The sequence below is a fragment of the Meriones unguiculatus genome, chromosome 3, assembly GCF_030254825.1.
Source record: "Meriones unguiculatus strain TT.TT164.6M chromosome 3, Bangor_MerUng_6.1, whole genome shotgun sequence".
NCBI classification, from domain to species: Eukaryota; Metazoa; Chordata; class Mammalia; order Rodentia; family Muridae; genus Meriones; species Meriones unguiculatus.
The window spans coordinates 66865038-66875447 of record NC_083351.1 but is presented as its reverse complement, the minus strand read 5'-3'; the positions used below and the strand labels follow the sequence as shown (position 1 = coordinate 66875447).

General features: G+C 44.0%; 1 protein-coding gene across 1 annotated transcript in view; it reads left to right on the top strand.

Annotated features, from left to right (window-relative positions):
* Nucleotides 1-4370: 4370 nt before the first annotated feature.
* Nucleotides 4371-10410, top strand: part of Clcn1 (chloride voltage-gated channel 1) — a 29353-nt gene continuing 23313 nt past the window's right edge. The window contains exons 1-5 of the mRNA XM_060380117.1: nt 4371-4764; nt 7867-7987; nt 8395-8526; nt 9093-9221; nt 9413-9546. Coding sequence (XP_060236100.1) covers nt 4585-4764; nt 7867-7987; nt 8395-8526; nt 9093-9221; nt 9413-9546 — 696 coding nt within the window. The 5' untranslated portion in view covers nt 4371-4584. The remainder of the gene's footprint in view (nt 4765-7866; nt 7988-8394; nt 8527-9092; nt 9222-9412; nt 9547-10410) is intronic.

The following is a 10410-nucleotide window of genomic DNA, read 5'->3' as shown; positions in this document are numbered from 1 at the left end:
TTCCTCATTCTCTTCCCCAGAAAGCACAGTAAAGCTCAGAGACTTTAAGCTATCAAAAAATAAAGAAATGCAGTATTGAGGACATTTCCTCTAAGACCACATAATGTAAGATCACATAAATAGCAGGTAGAGCTAGAAAGAGGAGGCAGAAGTGGGAGGATACTGGGATTTCATTTTTCTTTCGGCCCAAATTAGATAAAAGAGTTTTCAAAGTAGACAAAATTTTATCAAATTCTACGTTGGCCATAAGAGCTATAACCAGTGAGTACTTCGGGTGCATGCTTAGAGAAGCAAGAAATTCTGTTGGAGCGTTGGAATGTAAAGAGCTGTGAAAAGCTGCTAAGGAATAACAGGCGGCTATCAACCAGAAGAGCCGAAGCATGTCTCCAGATAGGGGAGTGCAGGTAGAACATTGGGAGCAAGGGAGCATAGGAACTGGAGAGACTGGTCAGGGTAGGGTACTACAGAGAAACAACAGTAGCTCAAGTAAAGGTGGGTATAAAATTTGAGAAGTTACATGGACATAGGTAGCCATTTTCAAGATAGCAAAGACACAGGAGGTATGGTATGTTGAATTAAAGAACAGTGCTGGCTTGAGCTGAAGCCCATGTCCTTCCCACCCGCCCTTGAATAAGAGTGTCAGGTTGAATTTCACAGCTCTCCTCCCTTCCCCCACTTACCTCTGCCAGGGGATTCTCTTCTAAAATTATCCCCCTCCCTGAGGTGGGGGCCAGTCCTCTAATGCCCTTCCCCATCCTGTTTTCTCAAACAGGAAAGGGAAACAGGAAGAAATGAAAGCGCCTTTCACCAGGGAGAACAAAACTGTAAGAAGGGGATGGAGTGTCTTAAAGAGGAGGAAGACACAGCTACAGCTGCTGGAGTGTTGCAGGCCCTGAGCTGGGAGCCTTCTAGTCCATCTTCCCTGGAGTCCCATAAGGAAGTCACTTTCCCCTGTTTTTCCCCAGAAGAGACAATGAGGCTCAGAAACTTTGATCAATCAAAAAAGAAAGAAAAGCAGTATGAGGGCATGTCTTCTGAGATCACATAGATCTGATTTTATGATAGAACTGCTTTTAATGATGCTGAGACACTGGCTAAAGTAACTAACAGTCTGTTTGCCCTTACCTAAAAGTAAGGAAAGGGTTTGTGTCTTTAAAAGTCATTGTAATGGTTAAAGTGATGATGCCAGGAAAATACTTTCTTCAAAAAGAAAGAAACAAGGTGTGACCCCCACTTTGGGAGCGCTTCATTTATCTGTAATGAACTGCCTGTTTCATGCATAGACACAGTGATATTTGTTTGGCTGAGAATAAAGCTCAGTAATAGGAAGCTTGACTAGCATGCATGAGGCCCTGTGCTCTGGGTAGACCAAACTAGCAGAGATAGTAATTGGGAAAAACGAGCAAAAGCTGAAAAGAAAATCAGTTCTTAAAATTTGGGGGTAATGATACTAAAAAGTAATCTCATATGTAAGTACCTGTATCCCCATCTTGTATGATACGGCTTTTTAGTATGGAATGTAGGAGACAATATAAAACTTACAAAGAATGCACATACACGCTTGTTTATAAATTTGCTTCCAAGTTTAAGACTTTTGTAGGACTACCCAGAGCCCATCTCAGGGCCCTCCAAATCAGAACCTAAGCTTTGAGTCCAGTGAGATGCTGGAATAAGGGATGGGCATGGTTAACATTTAGTGCTCTTGTGAAGCAATAGCCCATGGCGTTGAAACTACTTTTAATTCTGAACACAAAGTATTTAACACTTAAATCCTCCAGTCCAACCCTAGTAGCCCTTATACATTGATGCTCTTGCTTTGAGAATCACGGAATGTTACATAGTTGCAGCTGGTCCACAGCTTGGCAGGGTATGAGCATATGCAGGCCCTGCCAGTCTCCACTTTCAAATCTCAGTCCATGACCACACTGCTCCATTTCAGGGTACTGATGTGCTCAGGAATACTTTGGAAGCAGCAATCACATCTGATATTTGTTTCTGAATGTTTCCTAAGAAAGTGCTTACCTTCTTCCCCAAGTGGGAAAAATCTGTCTCTGAAGCCCTCCAAAAATATAATCTTTGTTCTTTATTAGGAATCCCTTGATCCCTGTTTTCTGTTGTCTTCATCTGACCTTTATCGGTCCCACATTTATAATCTTCATGGGTGGATTGTAAACCTTGCAATCACAGGGCTGATTCTAGAAAGGGTGTTTTTACTATTTTCAGCTTTCCTGGTATATAATTGACGTAATATGGTATATAAAGTGAAAGTATACAACCTGATGTACAAGGCATGTATGTATGCCTTGTGAAATGATACCAGGATCCAGATTCTCAGCCTCACCTTACCTATGTGTATGTGTGGTGACACTTGAAACCTACACTTAGCAGATGGCAGGTACACGTTGCAGTATTGTTAACTGTAGCCACCATGTACATTAGATCTCTAAACCTCAGATCTGAATAACTAAAGTGTGCCCATGACCAGCATCTTCCCAGGACCCCCAAAGCCCACTCCCGTCTCAGCTCATAGCCTTTGACTTTGTATGTGTTCCACTGCTGTAGATTCCGCATATAAACAGCATGCACAGTATTTGAATATGTCTGACCTTTTAGCATTGCCTAAAAGAAAGTATGTTTTTTGCTACTGAGTCATGTGTGTATACTTCCTTTATGCCTTCACCTCTTGTCAGCCATGGAGGTGGTTTTGTGTCCTGGCTGCTGCAGATATGCCACAGTGGACAAAAGAACACAGATACCTGAGAGGTGGTGGCTTGTTTCCCTCTCTGCACAAACATAAGTAGGATTGCTGTATCTAGTAGCTGTTTTTTTAACTTATTGTTTTCCATAAGGACCATGACAGTTTCTCCCCGTTAGTACCTAAGGGTTCCCTTTTCTCTGCATCCTTACCAGCTTGCCAAGCTTGTCCTTGGTGTCACTCATCATAACAGGTGTGAGGCGTTGCCTCACTGTCGTTTTGATGTATATTTCCCTCTGATAAGTGATATTCAACACCTAGAAAAGGTGCTGTTGGGACAACAAGACAACTCAGCATGTAAGGGCACTTGGAGCCTGATGATCTGAGTTCAAGCCCCAGAATCCACATGGTAGGAGGAGAGAATGAATTCCCAGAAGTTGTCCTCTGACCCTCACATATGGACATAGACACACACACTAAATGAATTTTTTTAAAGGGGCCAGAGAGATGGCTCAGTGCTTAAAAGAACACTGCCTTGTAGAGGATCCACCAGCACCTATGTCAGACCACTCACACTTGATAAAACTCCAGCTGCAGGAGATGTGACACAGTCTTACTCATGTCTACACACACATACAAAGACATGTAATTAAAAATAATAACAATAAAAATTAAATTTTTTTACTAAAAGAATTTTATTAAAAGAAAAGGCACTTTTAATGATGTCTATTTTCTCACTTACTTTGAGCATCTCATTAGCTTAGGTCAGAATCACGTTGCAGACCAGATACTCAGTGTCCATACCTTTCAGTCCCCAAACTTGGACTTCTAAGAGAGAACCCTCTTGATCCTAAAATTCAGTTTGCCTCTGTTTCTTCTTCATAGGGAAAGAATGTCTGAGAAAAAGAAAAACTGATGGGAAAAGCACAGTGCCTGATGGAGTACTTTGTCCTTGATCAAATTTAATTTATTGACTAGAAAAGGTTACTTCTCCATCTTCTCTTGTTTATTGAGTTTCCGTGATCACCATCCCTATGACTCTGGCCTACTTCCTCTTCTCACCTGTCATCTAACCTATCCTGCTAGAGCTGTCATGAACATCACTGTCCAGTTCAGAGCTCAGTCCCTCCCTGTTGATCTGAAGTGGTGGTGGGGCTAACACATATGTATGGGAAATGAGAGACATTGCAGAACCCAAGGCTATTACCCCTGCTTCCCACAACATTCCACACCCAGTGAGTGATAAGAGTGGGATCAAGAGGAAGGCAGAGAGCTGAAGGGGAAATCTGAGAATGGGATGTATATGGAGAGCTGGCCACAGAAAAGTTCAGTGTCCAGATGAAGACTGAAGCCTTAAGAGATACTGAGCTGAGAACATCCCAGCAAGGCGAGATGGCAGAGAGGCATCAGCTACTCTCCCAGGTGAGTTGACAGATGTTACCAGAACTTTGAGCGGCTTCATTGAGCACTCGCTTTCTGCTTACTTTCCAGGAGGTCTTCAGGGGAGGCTCAGTTGTACATGCAGCCTGAAAATTTCACTAGGAAAATTTTTCGTGCTGGTCCTAATGATATTTATAAAGGCACTAGTAACCTGGAACTGTGAGCTGCTGGCTGGCAGAGGGAATCCCCTGTTGGACTGTCCCACAGGTTCTCATCCTAACCCCCACCCCCACACTGCACTCACACCTGCTTCGACCCCAGAAGGATCAGATGTGGCAGTGGTGTGGGGGGGTGGTCATGTGATGGAGAGAGACAGCTATAAATAGCTGGAGGTGGGCATGTTGCCCCAGACGCCTTGGGGACAGGCAAAAGCAGAGGCTTAAGGAGTTTACTGGGGGAGACCGGGAGCAAGCAGGCCAAGGCCTGGCTGGGGCTTTGGGGGAGGATACATGGAGCGGACCCAGTCCCAGCGGCATGGAGGTGAACAAAGCTGGTGGGGTAGTGCCCCCCAGTACCAGTACATGCCCTTTGAACATTGTACCAGCTATGGACTGCCCTCAGAGAATGGGGGCCTTCAGCACCGGCCCCGAAAGGACGCAGGTCCTAGGCACAATGCCCACCCAACACAGGTAAAGTCCTGGGGAGGGGGGAGCAGGAGACAGATGTCTGTGGGACCAAGGATTGCTAAACATTGGTTGTTAGTTAGAAGAGAGAACAGTATTTATTTTGAAAACTAAATGGTAAGTGTATTCAAAATATGAAAACCTTTTAAAGATCTGAGCTTAGTGTGTTTACTTAAGAAATGCATGCTCTTTCACATAGCCTTTACTAACAGAATATTCAAACCACGTGGGGAACCAGCAGAGCCACACTTAAATTAAGAGTGTATGCTTACATAACCACAGTGGTTCTCATAGGCGCTGCAAATACCATGAGGATCACCTCCACTCTCACCCACATGAAGGCAGCATGGGCTTTCTCCACACAATGCACTGTAGAATACATGCATACACAAACACACACTCCACAAAAGACAGAAGAAAAGCATTGGGACAAGCAGGGGAAACAATGAATGATTTATCAATGATCAATGACCAGTACTGAAATGAGCTCAGAAGTGGCATTCAGTTTTTAAGGGCTTGGAGGTAGCACCCTGGTAGAGCATTGCCTAGCTTGTATGAGTCCCTGGGGTCTTGGTTGTTTTATTATTATTATTATTATTATTATTATTATTACTTTTTGGGGTGGGGGAGTTTTAATAATTGTTAAAAGGATCCAGCAAAATGATTCAGTAAATAAAGGTGCTTGCTTCCACACCTGACAGCTTTAGTTCAATCCCTGGGACCCACATGGTAGAAGGAAAAAATCTGTTCTTACAGGTTGTTCTCTGACCTACACACACACAATTAGTTAATTATAAAACAAAGCTTTATACTTGGGAAAGTACAGAGCTATTTCCAAAGGCAATTGCCCTCCAGGGCTTGGGGACCAGTGGTATATGGACAGCTAGGAAAAGAGAAATGAGGATGGACACAAGACAAGGAAGGTGAAATTGCCTTGGGAAATTTATTATCTACTATGAACCCTAATCCTATTAACTCTTAACTGCAAAGAATGCAGAATGGAACAGAATGGAAGGTGTCTGAGAGAAAGAGACTTTAGAAGAGTTTTTCTGACAGGGCTATGGTTCCTGGAGTCAGCCTGCGAACGTGGAGGTGGGCTGAGTGGGTGGTATCACCACAAGGGTCATGAGGATCTGGTCTCTAAGCAGTTGCTAAGGGTAGGTATACAAGGAGGAGGGAGGTGTGTTGAGCAGGAATTGAATGTCAGAGCCAGCTAATTCTCACCCCAATGCTGGTCATTTCTAGAGACGACAGGCTGACCATTTGAGCAAAGGTGCAGTTAGAGCACTTGTAGTTTGGTTTGTTTTTTTGTTTTTGTTTGTTTTTCTTTCCTTTTTCTTTTTCTGTTTGGTTGGTTTGGTTTTTCAAGACAGGCCTTCTCTGGGCTCCCCTGTAAAGACTTCCTGTCCTGAACTTGCTCTGTAGATCAGGTTTCCCTCAAACTCACAGAGATCCACCTGCCTCTGCCTCCTGACTGCTGGGAATAATGGTGTGCACCACCACCTTTCAGCTAATTAGAGCACTTTCTGGTGACAAGACACTTGCTAAAGAACAGCAAGTTAGATTGAGAGTAGAGTTCCAACCTGCCTTAAAAGCAAGAAAAAAAAATGTAATGTTTTCTTTGTCCAATGTTTGTGAGGGAAAATACAATACACAAAAAGTAGACTGAGCTCCCAGGATATAACAGTTACCAACATTTATCAAGATGGTTCTGTCCCCAATTCCCACTTCAGTCCTGCACATACTAGAGGACTCTTAACACTTTGTAGACATTTAATCATTATACATTTGGGTTTTGGTTTCTTCCTCCCCTCTTCTAAGCTTGTCATAGTGTGGTAGTTATCCTGGACCAGGAGGATACATATGGCTCTAGTACATTGTTTTCCCAGACTGAGTGTTGGAAGGGAGCACACCATTTCCTCATTTCTCCCAGACTGCAACTCAGAGTACTGAGGCAGCCCAAATAGTTCATCTTCAAGGGAATTATTTTCTGGCTTGTGTTTGTTTGTTTTTGAGTTAGGATACTACTATGTATCCCTGGCTGGCCTGGAACTCTCTATGTAAACCATATTGGCTTCAAACTCACAGAGATCTGCCAGTCCCTTCCTCCTGAGTGCTGAGAATAAAGGTGTATACTACCATATACAATTGAGGGTATTTTATGTCTCTGGGTCACTGATGGAGTCTGAAGAAAAATGCTTTCCTCAGTCACTAACCTCATGAGTGGAATAATTAGTATGTGCCTGCTCAGGACCGAAACATCAAACTGCTGCTCATATTGTGAAATAAGATCTCTTCTAGCAAGGCTCTCCCAGAATCAGCCACATGGCCTGGCCTGACCCTAGCTGCAGAGGATGAGTTAGTGTAGGGTGTGTGGGGCTACCACAAAGTGATTAGCATAATGAGCTAATACACCCTTCACAGATACAAATGCTAGAATGGAGACAGGTCTGCCTTCTCCAGTTGTTGGTGCCACCCAGTTAGCTCATTTTGGGAAGTAGATTAAACTATCTTCTTGAGCCCAGTTCCTATTTGTGTCTCTACAAGCTCTGAAATGTGAAAGGGATAAGCTTTGTACAACTTTAATAAAGAAGCTGAGTGTCTCAAGGCAGACAGACATACTAAAGCAAAATGCTAGCAGGCAATATCCAGAGCCGTAAATATATAAAGTCAATTACTAGCTAAGTTAATATGGCCTTTGTCTAAGTTGGGGTCCTGAGCTGGTGAGTCAATGCCAAGCAAATATAGAGACATGCAGAACACAAAAGTGATATGTGAAATGCCTGCCTGGTACAGAAGAATAATTTCTGAACAGTACCTTCAAGTAGAAGCGAACTTCCTTGGTAAAAGCTACTGTGGACCAAGACATGTCTGGATTCGGAGAAATGGTGAAACACAAGCAGGGATGAAAGATCAATGGAAAACAGAAATGTGTAAATGGACAATAGAGAAGTAAGAGAAGGGATGACCATGAAGTACCCTGTATGCAACTTTTAATGTCCAAGATTTGAAACAGCTCTCCTTTTCTCTGTAACTAAGTCTATGTAATGCCTTCTGTATTCTTTTTGGCTCTTCAAGATAGACACTGACCATTCATTATCTATACAGATATATGGCCATCACAGAGAACAATATTCATATAAGGAACAGGACAAGGGAATGCCCAAGAAGATGGGCTCCAGTTCTACCATGGACAGCTTGGATGAGGACCACTATTCTAAATGTCAAGGTGATGGGGACTGAGAAATAAAGGAATCTGGAATAGGAGGTACAGGGATTAGGAGAAAAACTTGTATTCCCCATTACACCTCCTAACAAGTGTGCATGCATACAAACACACACCACTAAAGCCCTCTTCTGCATAGAAATGAAAGTGAAAGACACCTCTCCTCTACCTCCTTAATACTTTACCTTCCTTCTTTCCCAACCAGAAGAAATGAGAGTTCTACATAGAAATTCATGTGTTCATGAAGAGTAGGCCTATGCTTTCTGGAGGGACAGGGACAGCAACTGGCAGAAACATAAAGAGATGTTCAGTGATTAATGCACCACCTCCCTACCTCTACTCCCCAACCTGCTCCCAAAGAACTGACTAGAGCACTCCTTTCTTCCTTGTTTACCCTCACCTCTTCCTAGATTGTATCCACCGCTTGGGACGTGTGGTCAGAAGGAAGCTGGGGGAAGACTGGATCTTTCTTGTGCTCCTGGGCCTTCTGATGGCTCTAGTCAGCTGGTGCATGGACTATGTTAGTGCCAAGAGCCTTCAGGGTAGGTTCTCCCTGCACTGTTGCCCTCTGTCTTCTCTGTATGGAAACTATTTCTGAGTTCTAGAGTAGACCAGGTGTGTTTAGGCTGAGCATGTTGCATGAGTGGTCAGGTGTGACGTCAGCTCCAGATAAAACTAAACTTACTGAGAAACAGATCACCAACCATGCCTTTCCTGGCTGCCACCCAAACTCTGAATGCCCCTCTAATAGGATGGCCAACTTGTGCAGCTTTCCCAGTGTTCCTGTCTGTCTCATTACTGAGATTGCCAAGTGTCCGGGTCCCCTTCTGTTGTCAGTGGCCACCCCAGGGCCTGTAGCCAGGTGCTACAGTCTCTTACTCAGCTGTGACTTGTACTGCAGCCACCAGCTACCTCTGCCAGAGGGTACTTGGACAGATAGCCACTGCCCTCAGAGTTCTTCTATGTACAGTGAAAGGAATGCCCTGGGGCCGGCATATAAGATGCTGTCTTGCATGAGAGCAAGCTGGCACGCTATGTGGTGGTACTGAGACGCTGTCACTGTCAACCTTTCCTCAGCTCTAACTGACCCAGGGTCTTTTTCCTGCAGCCTACAAGTGGACCTATGCCCAGATGCAGCCCAGCCTTCCTCTGCAGTACCTGGCTTGGGTCACCTTCCCACTTATCCTCATCCTCTTCAGTGCCCTCTTTTGCCAGCTCATCTCTCCCCAGGCTGTGGGTGAGTGAGTATTTTCTATAGGACAAGACAGTCTGTTTTTTTTTTACAGACCTCCAACTCTGAACTCACTCCATCCTCCAGACCCCTTTGAGGCCTCAACATGGTTACCTCCTTCCTCCTTTCTAATTTCCTCTTCCGTTTAAACTCCAGTGTGTGCCTGTACATACATTATCCTTTTTAAACCTCTTTAGGCTCTGGAATCCCTGAGATGAAGACAATTCTTCGTGGTGTTGTCTTAAAGGAATACCTCACAATCAAGGCCTTTGTAGCCAAGGTGGTGGCCTTGACTGCTGGGCTGGGCAGTGGCATCCCTGTGGGGAAAGAGGTAGGTTTGCATAGCTGAAGGAGGAGCCAGCAAAGCTGACTGGAGTGAGGGCCAAAGGGCAGTAACAAGGGCAGCCTTGGGAATTCCTTACCCTGGCGTTGATGACTCAACTGTTAAAGCTGGGGAAACCTTACATCCCCTCAACTGGGAATAAGTAAGGTTTGGGGCTAGAAAGCTCTGCTGGGAAGAGGAGTGTTGCTCTGCCCTGTGAGATGCTAGCATTATCCTCGACTTCTAACTACAGGTGAAAGTAGCAGGCCCCAGGCCTGAGTTACAACAACCAGAATTCTCTAGAAAATGTCTGCCTTATCCATATCTGGACCAGTCTTTTTGTTTTGTTTATTATTCAGTTATTTATTATTTTTTAAATTTTATTTATTATTATGTATACAGTGTTCTGCCTGCATGTACACATGAATGCCAGAAGAGGGCACCAGATCTCATTATAGTTGTGAGCCACCATGTGGTTGCTGGGAATTGAACTCAGGATCTCTGGAAGAACAGTCAGTGCTCTTAACCTCTGATCCATCTCTGAGCCCTGTTATTTATTTTATCTTGTGTTTGGTTGTTTGCTTGTTTGAAATAGTCTTATTCTCTAGTTCAGGCTCCCATGGAATTTATATGTAGCCCAGGCTACCTCAAAATCAGCACAGTCCTTGGATTTCGCCCTTATTTTGGCATGAGAAAACTGAGTCCTGGAGTGACACTTGTTTTTTTAAAGATGACAGCTAGGCTCCTTCAGCTTCATCCCTGGGTGTACACTTGTCCCCCACATCACCATTCTGCACAGTAGCCCTCATCTTTCAAAGCAGAATTGGACACATTTGACTTCTAGTCAAGAATGTCCTGAGAGCTTTCCATTTT